The sequence below is a fragment of the Talpa occidentalis genome, unplaced genomic scaffold (genome assembly GCF_014898055.3).
Source record: "Talpa occidentalis isolate TD23 unplaced genomic scaffold, MPIMG_talOcc4v2.1 talOcc4.2, whole genome shotgun sequence".
In the NCBI taxonomy this organism is placed as follows: domain Eukaryota; kingdom Metazoa; phylum Chordata; class Mammalia; order Eulipotyphla; family Talpidae; genus Talpa; species Talpa occidentalis.
In genome coordinates, this window is record NW_023602073.1 from 44,425,028 (window position 1) to 44,443,809 (window position 18,782).

Consider the following 18,782-nt stretch of genomic DNA (forward strand, 5'->3'; position numbering starts at 1 on the left):
CTCCGGCTGAAGGCCATATGAATAGAAGAGTCTTTTGATGCTTAGGCTTTAGCTGATAGGGGTGTACTGGCGGCTATCGGCTGTCTTAGGTAATTGTCTAGCTGAAATAATGAGTTTTAGTGTAAGGCTTAGTTTTTTATGTATTAACCTTGAAGGCTACCGTCTAGCCGAGACCCCAGGACCCAGTAGTCCATGGGAATAGAATACTCTGATTGTCTCTGTTTTATGTATGATGACATAATTTTTCTGCTTGCAAAAAATGAATAAATAAAGACTTGCTGAGCCCCTCAGCAGGAGATACTTGCACCAAAAAGAAGAGTGCATATCTGCCTCACTCCCTTCCTTTCAGCCCTTAACATGTCGCCTAGGCTGTCTCATCCTTTCAGGAACCCCTGACACGACATTTTGCCAAGGCTGGTCCTCGGCAATCTGCCTGTTCTGTTCCCTGGCTCTGTCTCCGGTGAATCCTCTCACCCTCCCGCATTTCTGGCCTGTACCCGGGTTCTTGTGTAAAAATAAATAAATCTTTAAAAAAAACCATAAAATGTAAAAGTTTCCCTCTTTTAATTATCCTTATATTTACAGAAAGTTATTTTCTTAAAAATGCTTTGTTAGCACACATTGTTATTATCATTCTAAAGTAAAGAAGTAATAACATCTTCTAAAAAGGTTTTATTTCAGTAAAGTAAATATTTAAAGCTATAACCCACATAACGAAATTATACATGGGATCCTTAATAATTTGTGAGAGTGTACAGACATCCTGAAAGGAAAATGTTTGAGAATTGCTGACCCAGTTCCTGGGCCTGGACTCAGGGCTGGAAAGGGGCAGCATCTGGGACACTGTGAGGGGAAAGTCTGTGTGGGTGACACAGTCTCTGGCTGGGGCTGGGGGAGTCTCTGTCTCACCTGGTGGGACTGCAGAGGGGTTGGCTCCATACATGACCAGGAAACTACTTACATTTGGGGCCTTTTTCTGTCCTTTCAGGGCTGGTATATCCCAAACACACACACACACGCTCACAGAGGATCATGGGGAGGAGAGTTGAGAGAGGTCAGGGGGTTAAGGGGCCCTTTTCCAGAGCTAGAACATCCCCTCTCAATTCCTCAATGCTGGTGTGTCAAGGAGATTCAGGGGCCTATGAGGAGGGCATAGCAAGGCCTGTGCTGCCCTGGAGGATGAGCCCTCAGGGCTGATTCCGGGGCTCCAGTTCCCACTCCCTGCAGGTGGGGCAGAGTCAGCCCCACTCACAGCTCCAGGCTGCTGGACAGACTTTGTAGCATGCCCAGCAGACACCGTTCTTGGGATACTATAAAGAAAACAAAAGAAAACAGCAAAATTAAATAGGAATCTAAAAACAGTAGAAATAATTTTTTACATCACATATTTTGAAGGACACTTCAGGGGACATGGAATCCTTGTCTGACAGCACATTGCTATCAGGACCTTGACTGTCACGTGAGTTACTCTAGTGCACCTGATTCTTGTGAGAAAACAGACACTGATCACTTTATCATCTCAATTTTTTACTGGTTTGTACCGAATCACTTCAAACTTAGCAGATAAACCACAAACTTGGCAGAGTCTCTGGGGGGAGGCTGCAGGAGGGGCCTCACTCAGAGGCTCCAGGTCTGGGTCCCACAGGGCTGCACTGGGGACGAAATGTTGGCAGATGTGAATGGCTGTGATCAGCATGGAAGGACCTGCCTCAGAGCTCATGCATGTGACTCCTGGAGAAAACCTTCAGTTCCTTGTCCTGTGGGCGTCCCCTTAGCTGAGGGTCCACCGTGTGCAGGGAGTCACCCTAGAGAGGGACCAGGAGGGGCGACTGGGCGGTAAGTCCCAGCCCCTGTGAGCCTGACTCTGTGATGTGGCACATCCCTTCTGCTTCATTCTCCTCACGAGGAAGCGCCAGCAAGTCAGACACACTCACGGGGGGGAACTGTCTCCCCTCCTGTGTATCACAGAATTTGTAGATAATTGAAAACACAGATCACCATGTGGACACTAATTATTCTCATTCTACCACCTGAAAAATAAGTTGCCTCTCTCCCAAAACCCTTAAAAGTCTCTTCCATAACAGAAGCAGCGTGATGTCAGCATCTCATCATGTGACAGAACCATGCAGAGGAAGATCCGTGAGAGCATCTGTGCAGTGAAGCCATCTGTGCTCAGCTCCTTGTGGGCTGAGGTAGTTTCCTGCCCCACAAGCCTTGGATGTGGATACAATAGAGGACAGACATAGGGCAACTTGTAGACCCATTTTTATTTTATTTTATTTTTTTAAAGATTTATTTATTTATTTATTTATTTATACAAGAACTTATGCTGTAGTAGCTGCAGATAGCTTCCAGATTGAGTCTTAACCCTTGTGCCACCAGGGAGGCCCAAATTGTGATTTTAAAATACAACTGCTGATGGGAAGAAGTAAACCCCTTTCTCCAACATGCAATCCAGTAAAGTTTATGTTGACAACGTTAAGATGAGGGGTTCACAAGGAAAGCATCTTCGATAAATGGTGACGGGGACACTGGACAGCCACATGCAAAAAAAATGAAACTAGGGCCTCCATGGTGGCACAGGCGGTTGAGCGCCCACTGTGAAGCTGTCTGTAGTCTCTGCAGCAGGGGTTCAATCCCAGCCGGCTGGCAAGAATCCCACATGGAAAGCAGAACTCTCTTGTCTCATCTGCTGCTCCCCTCAGCAGTGTATTTCGTCAGTCTGCCTGTTCTGTTCCCTGCTCTGTCTCTAGACCCACTCTGAAACTAGACCACTGTCTCACACCTCACACAAAAATCAACTCAAAATGGACAATAGGCTGGGATGTAAGGCCAGAAGCCATAAAATACATGGAAGAAAACAAGGACAGAATGTGCCATGACATACATTTCAGTGATATCTTTGTGGATCTGTCCCCTGCAGCAAGGAAAACAAAAGGGGATATAAAGTAAAAGGGACAGACAGCAAATATCTACAACTGTTGGTGGGATAGGCCTGGGTGCTGCTGCCTGTCACACCACAAAGCCATAAGCAGAGCCAGGAATTGGATCTATAAGCACTTTCACTTCTTAGATCACTGAACAATGATCTGCAAGAATAGGGGGCATCGCACACTGAAGGGCCTGTTCCCCATTTTCATCTCCATCTGGGTTTGCTGTAATCAGTTACAAACAGTCACAGCAAACATGCAAGAATAGCCCATCACATTTGCTGCTCCTGGTAGCCATCAAAGTTCAGCCCCCAGAACTTGTTATCAGCCCCTGGCCTCACCCACACACTACACCGCCACAGTCAGTTTGCATGAATTCAACAGGAACAGAAATTATTATGCAAACCTTTTAATTTTGCTTTGTTTGAATTTCATATAAGAACCCTCAGACTGAGAGCTCCTAAAAGACAGAAGTCAGGGCTCAGGACCATGCCAAGGTCTCACCATCAGACTTGGCCTATGGTACCTGTATCTTCAGAGAAAATCCTCTCAAGGCTCCCAAGACATCTGGGGTTTCTGGATCTACCAAGGGGTTTCCTTCTTTACCCTCATGACAGACCCTTGTAGTCCCAAAACAGGTGCCAAGTTATTGTTTCTTTACTGGCTTTGAGGTCAGTCTGGTTTCTGAAAACACAACATTCCAGACAAAGCCTTGGTACTCTGAAGGCTGCCTGCCCCCTATCAGGAAAGCCCCCACTGCCACCACCTCTAGAGCTGTGCCCACCAGCTCCCACCTGCACACGCAGGTGCCAGGGCAGGAAACCACCACTGCTGCTGCCAGTCCTTTCAGACTCCTGCTCCCACTGGCCTCTGGTTGTGCCCACTGGGGCAGCCGCACCAACAAAGCCTGCATGTCCCACCACTCAGGGGGCAGGAAAGAGCTGGGCAAGCCACAGGGATCTATAGTCAGTGTCACACACTATACTATTATATACAAACATACACATTCACATGTATCTATTAATACATTTGGTAAATTTTACTTGAAAAATTTGTGTTGTAAATTTGTATCAAATAAGTGAGAAATCCATCCAGGGACAGTGACAGATTTTCTTTATGCTGAACCACTTCCTCATGTCCACCTGGATATGACTCCCAGGAGAAAAAGAAAAGCAGACGCCCCAGCACATGTCTTGTCTTTTCCCCCTAGGTCCTCACAGCTCCCTGTTCACTGACATCAGGGGCCCCAATCTGGCTGAGCCCCAGGATGCATGTGGGTTTGTTACAAATACTCAGGTCTATCCCAGACCCAGCAGCTCAGATTGATGAGCAGGGACCCAGGAATCACTTCCTCAACATGCTCTGTAGGTGAGGCTGACTCACAGCCAGGAATCTGGTCTCGTTCTTCTGCTAAAAGTGTGATCAGCACAAATGTGGTTATAAACACAGACTCTCAGACTCTGTTCTAGACCTTCTGAGGTTTTTTTTTAATTAATTTATTTATTTATACAAGCATTGGGTACAGTCAAAGTGTGGGAGGGTGAGAGAATTCACAAAAGCCAGAAGCAGAACAGGCAGACTGACGAAGTACACTGCTGAGGGGAGCAGCGGGCGGCAGCAGAGGTCTGAGTGCTATGTGGGATCCTCGCCCGGCGGCCGGGATCAAACCGGTGCTGCAGAGGCCCAGCGCTCAACCGCTGCGCCACCAGGGAGGCCCACCTTCTGAGTCTTCATGAGTGTCCTGGTGACTCCTGGTGGCTCCCTGCTCTCTGTGCCTTCTCCGCATGGTGTCAGAATATGCAGTTGGCTCTGGGGGGTGGCCTTAACACAGGGGGTTTCAGGGTTCAGTCCAACTCCTTTCTTTTCCTTAGTCATCAGTCCCTGGGAGACCCATTATGCTCAACTTCAAATATCATGTACATCACATCACCTCCCAGATCTATTTCTCAGTGCACATATTGCACCTGTGCTCCTGGCTTGTCTGTCTGCTGCAGACAGACCATGAGAAGTTCTCATCTCTTAACAAAGACTCAGAGTCTAAATGAATTTGCAGCAGTCGGGAGCGACCACGGCGGGGGCCTGCAAACAGGCTCCTCATTCCGCCTTCGGGGGTGCCTGTCTGGAAGGAGCGGGTTTCTGCTGTGTCTGTAGTGATGTGCTCAGTGGTGCTGCTCACCTGTGGCCCAAGGGGTTAAGTCTCAGCACTATGAAGCTACTGGCTGCCACTGAGGCCTCAGTTCAATCCCTGGCCAGGGAGCTGACCCACATGGTGCAGCAGACCTCTCCTGTCTTGCTTGCTGCTCGCTTCAGCAGTGTATTTCAGTTAATCCACCTGTTCTGCTCCCCGTTCTCTTTCTGATGAATCTTCTCACCCCCCACACCTCTGGTGAATCTTCTCACCCCCAGCACCTCTGGCCTACTCCCCAGCTGTTGTATGCATAAATAAAATAAATCTTTTTTTAAAATAAGAAAATAGCATGCAATTGTGTTTATGCTTATACAGATTAATAAGTTACTGCTGGAACAAGCTTTCCTGGTTAGTAGGGAACATGCCCACAAGCCGGTATGTCCTCAGAGAACAGGAATCAGTTCTGGGAAATTCTGTTTGCAGCACTTCTAACCTCCTGGAACTCCATGTGCACAGTGAACAGGTGCTCTCAGAGAGCTCTGGATCCCTTTAGGACAGCAGGCTGCCAACATCTGTCCAACTGCCACCATCACTGCATTTCCAATAACTCCCAGCTTCAACTCTCCCAATGAACACCTCGGATGCCATTTCCACAAATGCGCTACTTCTGAAGCCTACCCCTGTCACACACCCCCTCCACATCTCTACTTCACAGTCTGAAATGTTGGGTGGCATCCTGACCCCTCTTTCTCACAACCCAGATGTTACATTAGGAAATGCTGTAAAGTCCATCTCTAAATATATCTTGGTCCAAACACTTCCTATTATTTTCCTGATCACACCCCATAAAGCTACTAAATTTTCCATCCTAGAATCTATTCTAGTTTCCTACATTAATCACCTTCACCTCTTGATTCTGCACAGCAGCCAGACTGAGGCTTCTAAAGGTATTGCACCATGTCACCCTCTGTCCAGAAAGGTCTGTTAATCCCACAAGAGAGCTGAGTGTCTCAGACCTCAGAGTGCGCGCAGCTGGGGGTGGGGAGTGGGGTGTGGCTTGCGCTGAGACCGCAGCCCAGAGAGGCCAACCAGATGCCCCTGCACTGGATGGCAGAGGCCGCCCAGACTGAGTGGTGGTTCCCCTGCAGGGAGCGGGGCTGTGGGGAGCAGTCGGGAGCAACCATGGCGGGGGCCTGCAAACGGGCTCCTCATTCCGCCTTCGGGGGTGCCCTGTCTGGAAGGAGCGGGTTTCTGCCGTTCACCTGTGTGGGTCACGGCTGCAGGGGTTCCGTGGCCAAGAGAAACCAGGTGGGGACTGTCCAGACACAGCAAGTGGCGGGGTGGAAGGAGGGGTAAAGGAAGATTGCTTCCTTTTGGGGTTTGCGCCAAACGACTTGTGGCAAACCTGCATTTGGGAAAACTGGGGGCCTTTGGGAGTGTGGGCTTTGCGTCCGGCTGCCTGAGGGTGAGCACCCAGGGGAAGGGGTGGGCGTGCTTACGCGGCACACCTGACCTGGGGGGCTGAGCAAATAAAGGCTGCGGTAGAGAGCAAGGAGTGAAGAGGAACAACCAGAGCATCGCCGCTGGAAATAAGGTACCGGGAAGCGCGTAGGGAGTCCAGGAGGGTATTGAGGGTCCAGGGGGTTTCTGGCGAGGGTAAGGGGTGTTCTTTCATAATGTTCTTTGATGGAATGAGTGTGGAAATTATTGCCTTGGGGTCAGAATGGGTGAGTCTCCTAAGTTTCATAATCCTCTCTGCCCCCACCTCTGGCTGATCATCTTTTCTGACCCCACCTTAGATTGCTGGAACCTTCCATAATTGGGGTAATAAAGATTTATAAATTGTCCTTATGATACCTCCCTCAGTTAAAAAAAACAATCAAGGTGACCTTGACATTAACTGATATGAGACTGCTCTGCCCACCCCTGCTTTACTATCAGGAAGGCCATATGTACACCCTTAGAAATTTTTCTGTAACTGCAACAGAATTTTTAAGGCTTTCTTTACAAAAATTCTGTAGTTACTTCTCACTTGCCAAGGAGCAGGGGGTAATTGCACCAATGATTGCACTAATTTTTAAATTTGCTTTGGTTGACTGATTCTGAAACTGAAAGGGAGTTGTGTACATTGTAGAATATTTGAACATTAGAATAAAATAAAATGAGGAACAGTGAACTGTGATTTTTTCCTCAAAAGATAAATACTTTTAGGGTCTACCTAGTGGTGCAGGAGTTAAAGTCTCAACGTTGTCAAGCTATTGCCAGCCACTGTGGCCTGAGTTTGATCCCCAGGCAGGGAGCTGACCCACATGGTGCAGCGGACCTCTCCTGTTTACCCACTGCTCCCCTCAGCAGTGGGTTTCAGTAGAGCCACCTGTTCTGCTCCCCACTCTGTCTCTGGTGAATCCTCTCACCTCCTGCACCTTTGCCCTAGACCCCAGTTCTTGTCTGCATAAAAATAAATACATCTTTTTAAAATAGATAATTTTAAGAATTAGCTTACTTTCTTCCTCATAATTTCCAGTATATTTGGAACTGTGAACTATAACACCCATGTGTAAGGGCAGAGACTATACAGGTGAAAAATTAGAATTAAAAAATGAACTCCCATAAACTGGGTGAAGAATCCTAAGACCACACTATATCATAATCTTCCTCCCCAAGTAAGCAGGAATATGTGGCTGTCATTATAATTATTTCCCTTGCTCTTCATGACAGTTCATCACCTAAGGGGATATCACTAAATGCATACATAACACATGATTTCCATTTTGTCTGGTATTTAAAATTTAAATCAATCCTATTATGTTCATTTTATATCTGGAATAATGCTATGCCTACAATCTTCTATCTTTCCTCCTTCATTTAACATCATAACACAAGTATTTTCCAAGTCATTTAAAACTATTCAGAATGATTATGCCTAATTGCTACATTTGTTTCACGTACATAGTGTACTATATTTCACTGTTTCCTGAAGTTTTGACTTAGATTGTTGCTAGTATTTGTAAGTATGAGAAAATGCTGGTTAGTATTTTTACAAATAAAGGGGTGTGTGTGTGTGTGCATGTGTGTGTGTCAAAGCGTTTCCTTAGGTCATGTCTCAAAAATTGAATTACTATTTCTTTTAATACAGACACACACACACACATATATAACATCCCAAATGCTAACAGCTGAATTCAGAAGGGCGGTACCAACTTGTTCTCTTTCCCAATGAGCGAGAATCCTTATTTCAGCAGGTTTTTGACCCCACGTCATTCTATCTCCCCATCTTCAGGGCTCTGACGTCACATAGTATACCATCTCCGTCCCCTTCTGGGCCGCCGGCGCCTCTGCCCACCAGTATCCAGCCCGGGCCGCGCAGGCCACTGCTCCGTCCCTAAAAAATAAATAAATAAATAAATAAATAAATAGTCCCACATCTGGATTGAATCATGGTAGTATGGATACTTTTTAGAAATTCCAGTTTTTTATTGATTAGTAACAAGGGTTAGTTTTCAAGTTTGGTTTAATGTGGCCCTTCATTTGCTTTCTCTACATCCATTTATAATTATTTCTCTTTTTCCTTTTGACTTATCCCTCTTCCATCCATGTTGCCACAGTGGCATGAGTTATGTTTTTGATGGTGGATGCTATTTCATTATACAGGGACATATATCACCCATACATGTACATATATGAATACGTGTAATCCCAGTTTCTACATGATGTGTCACCTGCTTGAGGCATTTAGGTGGTGTCCATAGCTTGGCTACTGTAAATAGCTGCAGTGGTGATGGGAGTGCAGGTCCTTCACAGGAGAGTATTTATCCTCTGTGAGTAGAGCCTCAGTGTAGCATTGCTGAGTCCAATGGCACAACCACATTTGATTTTTTAGAAATCAAAAAGGGCTGGCTTGGTCTATATGCAAAAACAATGTAGGACTGTCCCCTTTTTTCCATATCCTTGCCAGCACTGGCTGTTTCTGGTCTTTTTGACATGGGCCATTCTCGCAGGTCTGGAGTAGTTTAAACCAGGGGATTATAAAGCCACAAAATGTGGGCAAAAATACATCCTGTAACACCCAGGCCAACAAGGCTGTCTCTCACCATGAAAGAAAATAATCACGATGAAATTCAGGTGAATTACCTGAGTGTTAGCACTATCAACGGTCCACTGCATTCTCAAGATGCCCTTCTGAAAGCATCCCCATCACTTAGTGCCTGCCTCTCTGCCTCAACCCCCAGCCCCTTCTGAAGTCCTCCAGGGTCTCACCTTTAGGGGCTGAGATACACTTCAGAGCCCCGGGCACTGCTGCTGCCCAGGGGAGAACACAACAAACTTAGTCAGAGATAAGACCACAGGAGGGACTGATGAGGGTGACTCCCCATGGGCTCCATCTACACTGTCCCCAGGGGCTCAGGCATCAAACTCCTGATCCACACTTACCTGGAGCCTGAGTGTAGCTTCCTCCTTTTCCATCTGTGAGAAAAGACATCACGTGAGACCAGGTAGCAGTCAGGTCAGAAGTTCTAAATGAATCTTCTAATCCTGCAGAACAGGGAAGTTTCCAGAACTGTGACTAAAGACCCAGGTCAGGCCTGGGAAAAAATAAAGGAGGTGAGGGGGGACTGGACCAAATGCCCCCCTGGTAAACACATGTGTGTGGATGGTATTTCCCATTAACCAGGTAGGGCAAGTTCCCCCTGACTTGCAAGCCCCGGTGGACAAGATCCCCTACTCCCTTCCCTACCTGAGTGCTTCTTCCTCCACATCTCAGATGCAGCCACTACAGCTCCAATGAGCACAGCAACAAGGAGAACCAGGCCAGCAATGATGACAATGGTGGGGATGGAGAACTGAGGAGGGGGCACTGGAAGGGAAGGTGAGACCCTGAACCCCAGGCCTCATCTTGACCCTCTGAAGTTCTCCAGAAGGGCTCCTGATACCCCTGAGCAGAGTCTTTGTGCTCACAACGCTCCTCCTTACCCCATATCAGGACTCGGGGCTCCAGCAGCCCCTCATGCTGCACACGGCACATGTATCTCTGCTCCTCTCCAGAAGGCACCACCATAGCTGCCCACTTCTGGAAGGTTCCATCCCCCCCAGGCCTGGTGTCCACCAGCTCCACGTCCTGGTTCAGGTCCTCCCCATCTCGCTGCCAAGTCAGGGTGATATTGGCAGGGTAGAAGCCCAGGGCCCAGCACCTCAAGGTGACCTTCTGGTCAGAGGTGGGGTGGTGGGTCAAGTGTGTCTTTGGGGGATCTGAGGAGAAGGACAAAAAATTCACACTTTGGGTTTTTCCTTCCTGGACACTGAAGCAGCCTCACTGACCATCCTCAGAATGGACATGACAATTGGTTTGGAGGCAGGAAGCACAAAGCCCAGAAACCAGCCTAGTCTGGGGAATCTGGGATAATCAGGTGAGAGCCCAGGGTAGGAGGATGCAGGTCTCTAAGGAGAACACAGACTTTTGCTCCTGACCTGGGTGGAGGGTGAATGACACAGAAAGGCAGGAGTCAGATCCAGAAATGTTCTCAGACTGAAAACAAGAACTTGAAAGAGAAACTCAGGGTTCCCAGGATGGCTGTTGGGTCAAAAGCATCCAGGGAAGAGTTTTTCAGGATGGCCTCCCTCCCTCAGGAGAGACTGTCAAGAAAAGTGGTGTCTTCTGGGCAAGTCTGTCTCTAGCACAGAACATGAAACCCAGGGGGACTCTCCCTCTCTGCCCAGAAAGCAGGTGCTGTTCTGCCCAATATTCCATGTTCCCTGTGGGGCGCCAGGAGAGGGGAGGTCCGAGGCCTTGTGGCCCCTCTTACCTGTGCGCTGCAGCACCTCCTTCCCCAAAATCAGGAATCTGAGGAGCCAAGGGAAGCACCTATTGTGCAGACTGTTCCTGACAGGCTCGGCCCTCTCCTGCACCTCCCACTTGCGCTGGGTGATCTGAGCCACCGAGTCCGCGGGGGTCCAGGAGTTCAGGTCCTCGCTCAGGGAGATGAAATCTGCGCCTTCATAGGCGAACTTTTCATACCCGCCGAGGAGCCTCAGGTGTGGGCCCACTTCACAGCCAAACATCGTCTGGAGGGTGTGAGAACCTGAGACCCATCCCTCTGGTCAGCCCTGAGGTCACCCCACAGTCACCCCGCCCTCCCACCCTGAATAAACCAAAAATTGAAAATGAAGGGCTGGCAGGAAAGTCTCACAGGCTCTTCCCGGGGGAGGGTCCTGGCAGACCCACCAGCCTTGAGGGGTCAGTGGATCCTGAGACTCGGGACACCCCGGCCTTAGGGTGGGAATGGGGGGTGACCTGACCCTGGCCCCGCTCCGCGAAGCTCACCGTCCTTGCTCTGCTTGTAGTGGCCGCGCAGGTCCCTCAGGAGCATTTTGAACCACTGAGCCTTGTCCCTTTGGATCTGAGTCTCCTCGTCCAGGTCCTCCTGCCCCTCCTGCTCCATCCAGGGCGCCCGCGGCTCTGCCCTCTGACCCGGGGAGTCGCTGTCGAACAGCAGGAACTGCGTGTCGTCCACGTAGCCCACAGCGATGAAGCGGGGCTCCCCGGGGCCGGGCCGGGCCATCGCGGTGGAGAAATACCTCAGGGAGTGGGAGCCTGGGGGCGGGAGGGAGACCCGGGCTGGGGAGACGGGGCGGGAGGGGAGGGGGCGAGGGGGCTCCTGAGATTGTTAAGGGGCGGCGGGACGAGAAGGGCCAGGAATCCGGGGCCTGAGGAGGCGGGGGCGGGGAGGGGCAGAAAGGGGCAAGGGCGGGGTTGAGGGGGACACCAGGGCAGGCTACAGCGGAAACGAGCCTCTACCGGGTCCAGCGCCGCCGCTGCCCCCCACCCACGGGGCCCCCCGGGCTCCTCAGCGCGGGTTCCCTCCCGACCCGCACTCACCTGCCCAGATCTCCCCCGGGGCCAGGGCCCCCAAGAGCAGCAGCAGGAGGGGCGGGGGGCCCATGGCCCTCACCTACCCGGCTACAGAAGCTGGGTGTCGGAGCAGGCCAGTGTAGACTTTGTAACAGGAGCTGCGGGGATGCTGATTGGCTGCTCTGGAAACCCTCCAGGCAATGGGGAGAACTGGGGGTGAGTCACGAGTCCAGGCTTGAGGACCCCACTCAGGTGAGAGGGAGGCGTGGAACTGCAGGGAGCTGGGGAATCCTCAACAGTAACCTTCATGCCTGAGACACCGCCCTTGAGTCCAAGACCTGAGAGCCACACCTGGGACCTGGGACTTTGCCCTGCACCCTCCCCTCTGCACCCAGACCACTGTCCTGGTCCTGGGACTGCCTCACCCATTCTCAAACATTTTCCTTTTAGTATTACAAATTCCCAAGGACCCCCAAGTATAATTTTATGCAGATAAAACTATCATTCTTCACCATACAAGGAATAAAATCATTTAAACATCTTTTTATTTCATATTAATACATTATTAATAATCCATTGCATGTTAACTATTTTAAAGACAAATAACTTTCTGAAAATCATCATGGTAGTGAGAAGTGGATCTTTTACAGTTATGGTTTTACAAGTGTCTTCTTTGTCTCATTAGAAGTTGGATTGTCATATTTTCTTTTGCATTTAGTCTTTTGTTTTGGTTGATCAATGCAAAAATATACAGCCTGAAAGAAATATGTAGGAATAACATTTTATAATCTTTTAAGATAATTGTGGGTATTCAACTTTGTTACAACTTTGATAATAAACTGATACTGTACGAGAAGTAGTGTTCCACATGTTATTTGCAAAGAGAAACCTGATATACTATCACTGAATATTTTCTATTCTATTACATTAATTCTGTGGATCTCTCTTGCATATTAATGGCTCTTAACTAATATGATTTTTAAAAGTAATGCATTATTTTACTAGGCTATATGATCACTTTATTACTGCAGAATCAAATTTTAAAAATCAAATATTTTATATTCCAAAGATCCCAAAGGAAAAAATAGTTGGTACAGGAAGTGGTCAAGCTTATAGTGATGGGACACAATTTTCGAATACCTGGTTTTCCCTTGGGTTTGCATTTCATCAAGGCAATTAATTACTATCAATTGTCAACTGTCAGTAGATTTTCTTTTTTTAAAGATTTATTTATGCAGACAAGTACTGGGGACCAGGCCAGAGGTATGGGGGGTATGTGTGAGAGGACTCCCCAGAGACAGAGTGGGGAGCAGAACAGGTAGATTGACCGAAATACACTGCTGAGGGCAGCAGCAGGCAAGACAGGAGAGTTCTGCTGCTCCATGTGGATCACCTCCCTGGCTGGGGATCAATCTCTGGCTGCAGTAGTTGCAGACAGCTTCATAGTGTTGATGCTTAACACCTTGTGCCACCAGAGAGGCCCCTGTCAGTGGGAGACAGATTCACATTCAATTTGTAGAAAGTGCCTACAAATTAACTAAATCTATATAATGTTTTGTCATTTGCTCCTTCAAATAAAGATGTTATTGCCTAGTACTTTAGGTTGTAGCAGAAGGGATTTATATGTACAGAGCTTACTTTTTTTCTCTCAGGCAAATTCTTTCTCTCAGGCTTGAGGAGATGCTCCCTGCTTTCCTGAGCCTCCCTGTCCAGGGCCCCTGTAGGGGCAGGATGGGCACAGAGCAGGTTCTCTATGATTGGAGCAGATGGGGTAAGGAGGAGTCCTGGAGCCCTTGGTGGCTTTTGAAGACTTTTATTGGGATTTACCAGGTACACAGCAGGCAGGGGTGCCAGGAGGCTGGCAGGCCTCCTAGCCCCCGGCAAATTCACTCTTTATGGGCTCTCTGTTGTCTCTCATGGCTTTTGCTTCTCTGCTCCTTTCACTCTGCTCTTCCCTGTGACACCGCCCTTTTGAGCCCAGTCTCTGAGCCCAGGTGTACCCACCCACACATGCCCACACCCTACTCCAGGTACCCACCATCAGGCATGCATTCAGGACCGCAGGGATTCATCATCAATCCTAATGGTGGGAGGGCAGAAAAGTTTGACACTTTTTCACTTACCCTACAATCCACCCTTCAGGGTTTTCTGCCAGACAGTCTATACAAATTATGTACACGTTTCTCTTGGCGACTATGAACACTGCAGCCATGGCCCATAAAATTAATAGTATACATCACAATATAACAAAAAATATAACAGAACACAAATAAGTCAAGGCAGGGCACCAACCTAATAGCAAAAGACAAGATTATTTGCACCAGCAGTTGCTCTACCACTTCTGTTGCCAAAGGCACTGCTCATACAAGGGAGAGGAACCACTCAGTCATCTGCTGTCACACGCCAGGAACCATCAGGCTTCCTGGCCTTCTCCGGCTGTGGTCTCGCTCATCTACCCTTAGGATGCTGTAGGGTCAGGACTGGACACGGTGCATGTTTTCTGATAGCCAGCAGACTGGGTAAAGGAGGAGTCAGAGTCCTCAGTGGTTTTGCAGGTTTTTATTGGGATTACCAGGTACACGGCAGGCAGGGGTGCTGCCAGCTGGTAGGCTGGCAGGCCTCCCAGCCCCCAGCAGGTCTTCACTCTGGGCTCTCCGGCCTTCTCTCGGCTTCTGCTTCTCTTGCTTCTCTCTCAGCTTCTCTTTAGGCTTCAGCTGACGTTCCATGATGCCACCCTTAAAAGCCCAGTCTCAGCCCAGGTGAATCCCATCTACCTATGCCCACACCCTATTCCAGATGCCCACCATCAGGCATGCATTCAGGACCGCAAGGATCCATCATCTATCCTGATGGCGGGAGGGCAGAAAAGCCTGACATTTTTCCTTACCCTACAGATGCTCTCACTCTTAGATTGGTGATTCTGTACTCTTTGGGGGTAATCGCCCAATCCTCAGGTTTTCTGTCTGCGGTCACTCCAACACTCGGCTTTCATAGCCACTAATGCGACACGCAGACCCCTGCACTCAGGCCAACCCACTGCACATGCATATGGGTTGGGGATCTGTGGATACAAGCTCCACATATGGCCTCTCTTGGGTCCGCTCTTTGGCTGTGGGCTCTACCACAAGCCACGTTCCCCACCTGTCCCCCAAGGAGGGGTTCCTCAGCTCCTCACCTTCACTCAACGAAAAACAGGGCATCACCCACAGGTGATTGTAAGAGACTCACTAGCCTTCTTTAACATATTTGGGCTGCTCAACAGCCACTCATGGCTTCCCAATCTCAGCACCAGCTTTTGCCTTTCTAAGTTGGCTTTACTCTGCCTGGCTGCAGAGAACTTGCTGAGGGCTTCCTCTTTCAGCCAACTGTGGGCTCTTTTACCAAGGCCCACCGGCCATGCCTTGATTTTCATCTCCTGGGGTTTACAAATGATACCAGCACTCCCAGGGTCCCCAAAGTCATAACATCAACTTGCCAAGGTTCCTCCGCCTTCTGGCGGGATTGTCAGTCCAAGTCCATTAGTCCAAGTCCATCCATTTTTTCCTTGCCTTAACACTGGTGAGCTCCAAATTGTGGTCCTTTCTTCCCTGACAATTTTGCTGCCTCAGGGTTTGTTGGCTGGTTCTCTTGCTGTCTCCTCATCCAGGCGAGGTCTCAGTCCCACTACTCCCGGACCTTGTCCACTTCCTGTGTTCCCACGACATCTCCAGTGTTGTCACAGGCTCAGTCTGCTACTCTCCAGTCCCTCCTGAGGTCTTCTGAGGGCTCCACACACATCTGCATTGAATCATCTTGCCGACTTACGCCAATTATAGTGACAGGAAGAGCCCAGAGGAGGTTCTCTATGATTCTATGCAAACCAGTGAAGGAGGAGCGAGTCCTGGAGCCCTCAGTGGCTTTTTTAGGCTTTTATTGGGATTTGCCAGGTACACAGCAGGCAAGGGTGCCGTGTACACAGTAAATCCAAATAAAAGTCTGCAAAAGTCACCGAGGGCTTCAGGACTCCCTCCTTCACCCATCCACAAGGATCATCGAAACCTGCTCAGTGTCCCCTCCTGCTGCTATACCCACAGAGCCCAGGAAGAGTGAAGATTCACCAGGGGCCAGGAAGCCTGCCAGCCTCCTGGCCGCTGGGCACCCCTGCTTGCCATGTACATGGTAAACTCAATAAAAACCTGAAAAAGCTACCAAGGGCTCCAGGACTCTCTCCTTTACCCCGTCAGCTGGGGTCATAGACAATCTGCTCCGTCCCTTCCTGTCCTACAGGAGGTTGACAATGACTGGTCATCACCAAACTTGTGGCCACATTTTAGTCAACACTTTGCTGTTTCTCATTGTTAACAACAGCTGACAATGTTTTTACTCTCTACTGGTCTGAAAATGCTTTCCTCCTCTGGCTCCAGAGAGCTATTATTGTTGGAGTTTATAGGGTTAAAATCTCTGTCACTTTGGCACCTGGTAGACAGGGCTAAGAACTTTTAAACAGACTTGGGAGCTGAAGGGTTACCATGGGAACCAAACTGTGAAAACCCTTGGCCAACACAGAACCACTTGATGATTGCTATACAGGGCCATAAAGCCCAAGTGGCCACTGGAGACAAATCTAAAGCAAATAAGAGCTAATTAGGGCGTGACACTCTAGCAGACAGCAGCTAGCTCAGGCCTGTGTCTTAAATCTTAGAGCGAGCCTACAGACTCAGAGCATAAAAAAGAACCAAACTTTTTTTTCAGTGGCCTAAGGAAATATTTCTCCTCTCACCCCAATTGTCCGCAGTTATTCAATAAATGCACCTTTTCAGCTTTCCATGCTGTCTCTGATGAATTCTTTCACCCCCATGACCCTGGTGTCTCTTCACTGTCCTGTGCTCCTCACCCATGGGAATTATATTTTTTGTTCAAATGATGGGACATTTTTGTAGTAGAAATTAAATTACAAGATGTTAAAAAAAATGCAAACACTGCACTGAGCTAATCAACATAATGTTACTATGTTGGGAGAACAAGGTTGTGTGAAAGAGGAGTCAATTCACTAAAGATGAGACACAAAACTCAACAGAGTCCTGGTAGATGGTATTTGGAGGCAGAAAAGTAACAAGCAGAAAATCAGCTAAAAGAAGTAAAACAGCTTATCTCTCAGATACAAGAAATGGAGAACATGGAAGATTGGGGACTACTGTCTTCATAACAAGCTTTGTACAAGTATTGGACTTTTAAAATTACATATGTTTATTTGGGGGGAAAACACATTTATAGTAATATACTGTATAAAAGTTATATGAGTGTGATCTCTCTCTCTAAATATCTCATCATACATAAAAGTTTTTGATGCGGGATGTGGGAAACTGAAACTTTGGAAAGTGAGGCAGCGGATAAGGGGGGGACACTGTGCACCAGGTAGGACCAGGATTAGGAACAACAGAGACCCTATTGGGTAAATGAGATAATCAGGATTTTTTTATGCCACTAACCTCTTTGGCTACCATCTGCGGCCCATACAAGGGGCACTTGGGACTATAGGGCAATTGAGCCTGATTGTGGACACCTGGGTCCAAAGAACATGGGTGTGCATATGAGTAAGTGTGCATGCCTGAGCCTAGAGGCTGGGCTACAAGCAGACAGGAGGAGGCCCACTCAGCAGCCATGTGACTGCAGAAGAGGCAAGGCCCCAAGACTGCAGGAGACTGAGATGCCAGAGAGAGTCCAGACAAAGAGCAGAAAGGGTCATGAGGGGCTGGGAGGCTTGGTTGCCTGCCTGCCTCCTAGCCTCCCAGCACCCCTCCACCCCTACTCTGGCCCTTGCCTGCTCCCTTGCATGCCATTCTCCTTGCCTAGTTCCTTGGAAGTGCATTAAAGCCTGTAAAATCCACTGAGGTCTCTGAGACTCTCTTTATTTGTCTACCCAAAGCCATAGTGAACCTGCCCTGCGTCTGCTTGCACGCAGACCCCCAGGCATTGCTGGCAGGAGTACAAATAGCATAGCCACTATGCAAGAGATTTGGCAGTTTCTTATAAGGCTAAACACCAACTTCCCTAAAACCTGCAGATCATTCTCCTGGATATTTACCCAACTCACTTGAAAACTTTTTTTACACAAAACCTGCACATCAATGTTTATAGCACAACACTCCTTAAATGTGGGCAGCACATTGTGACTTCCTTCTAAAGACTGGAAAGGGATATGGAAAAGAAAGATCTTCACAGGGAGAAAGTGGGAGACACGACCTTAACCCCAGCTGAAAGTGAACATTCTCTGTTAAGAACAGGTGCATTTTATTCGCCCTTCCTGTGTTGCTGAGAGTGGCATTTCATCCCTGTGATCTTCCCCAAACCCATCAGCCCAGACAACCAAACTCAAATTGAGGGGCCTTCTACAATACACATGAGCAGTGCTCCACTAAATGTGAAGACCATCAAAAACAAATAATGTCTGCAAGACTGACTCAGCCAGAGCAGCCTTAGGAGACATGATTAGGACTTAGTGTGGTATCACAAGGGATCCTAGAGCAGAAAAATAAACTAATGACATCCAAATCAAGCATGGATTTTAGTAATAACATATCAATATTCCTGGGCCTCCCTGGTGGCGCAGCGGTTGAGCGCTGGGCTGCGACGCTGCTTGCAGCCTCTGCAGCGCTGGTTAGATTCGCAGATGCTCCCCGGCCACCGGAGGAGGGTTCCACATGGCGCGCAGACCTCTCCTGCCGCCCGCTGCTCCCCTCAGCAGTGTACCTCGGTCCTTCTGCCTGCTCTGCTCCCCGCTCTGGCTCTGGTGAATTCTCTCACCCTCCCGCTCTTCTGTCTGTACCCAGTGCTTGTATAAATAAATAAATAAATCTAAAAAAAAAAACCCCATATCAATATTCCTTCATTGGCTGCA

At 48.5% G+C, this 18,782-nt stretch overlaps 1 protein-coding gene across 5 annotated transcripts; it reads right to left on the bottom strand.

The window, feature by feature from the left end:
- Positions 1–666: 666 nt before the first annotated feature.
- LOC119252156 (patr class I histocompatibility antigen, A-126 alpha chain-like) lies at positions 667–12,021 on the bottom strand. Of its 5 annotated transcripts, XR_008553166.1 has the most exons (8): positions 11,933–12,021; positions 11,378–11,647; positions 10,860–11,135; positions 10,030–10,305; positions 9,794–9,913; positions 9,490–9,591; positions 8,260–8,440; positions 4,607–4,751 (listed from the first exon to the last, which is right to left on the bottom strand). XR_008553166.1 is itself a non-coding variant. In XM_054698593.1 (7 exons), exons 1-7 carry the CDS (start codon positions 11,994–11,996, stop codon positions 1,249–1,251), a joined length of 1,170 nt encoding a protein of 389 aa, XP_054554568.1. In that variant the 5' UTR covers positions 11,997–12,021; the 3' UTR covers positions 667–1,248. The 5 variants fall into 5 exon arrangements, 4 of the variants coding, with proteins under 4 accessions (XP_054554568.1, XP_054554567.1, XP_054554566.1 ...); XM_054698593.1 differs by lacking the exons at positions 4,607–4,751; positions 8,260–8,440 and adding an exon at positions 667–1,310; XM_054698592.1 differs by lacking the exon at positions 4,607–4,751 and having other exon boundaries at positions 6,179–8,440.
- Between the last annotated feature and the right edge of the window lie 6,761 nt (positions 12,022–18,782).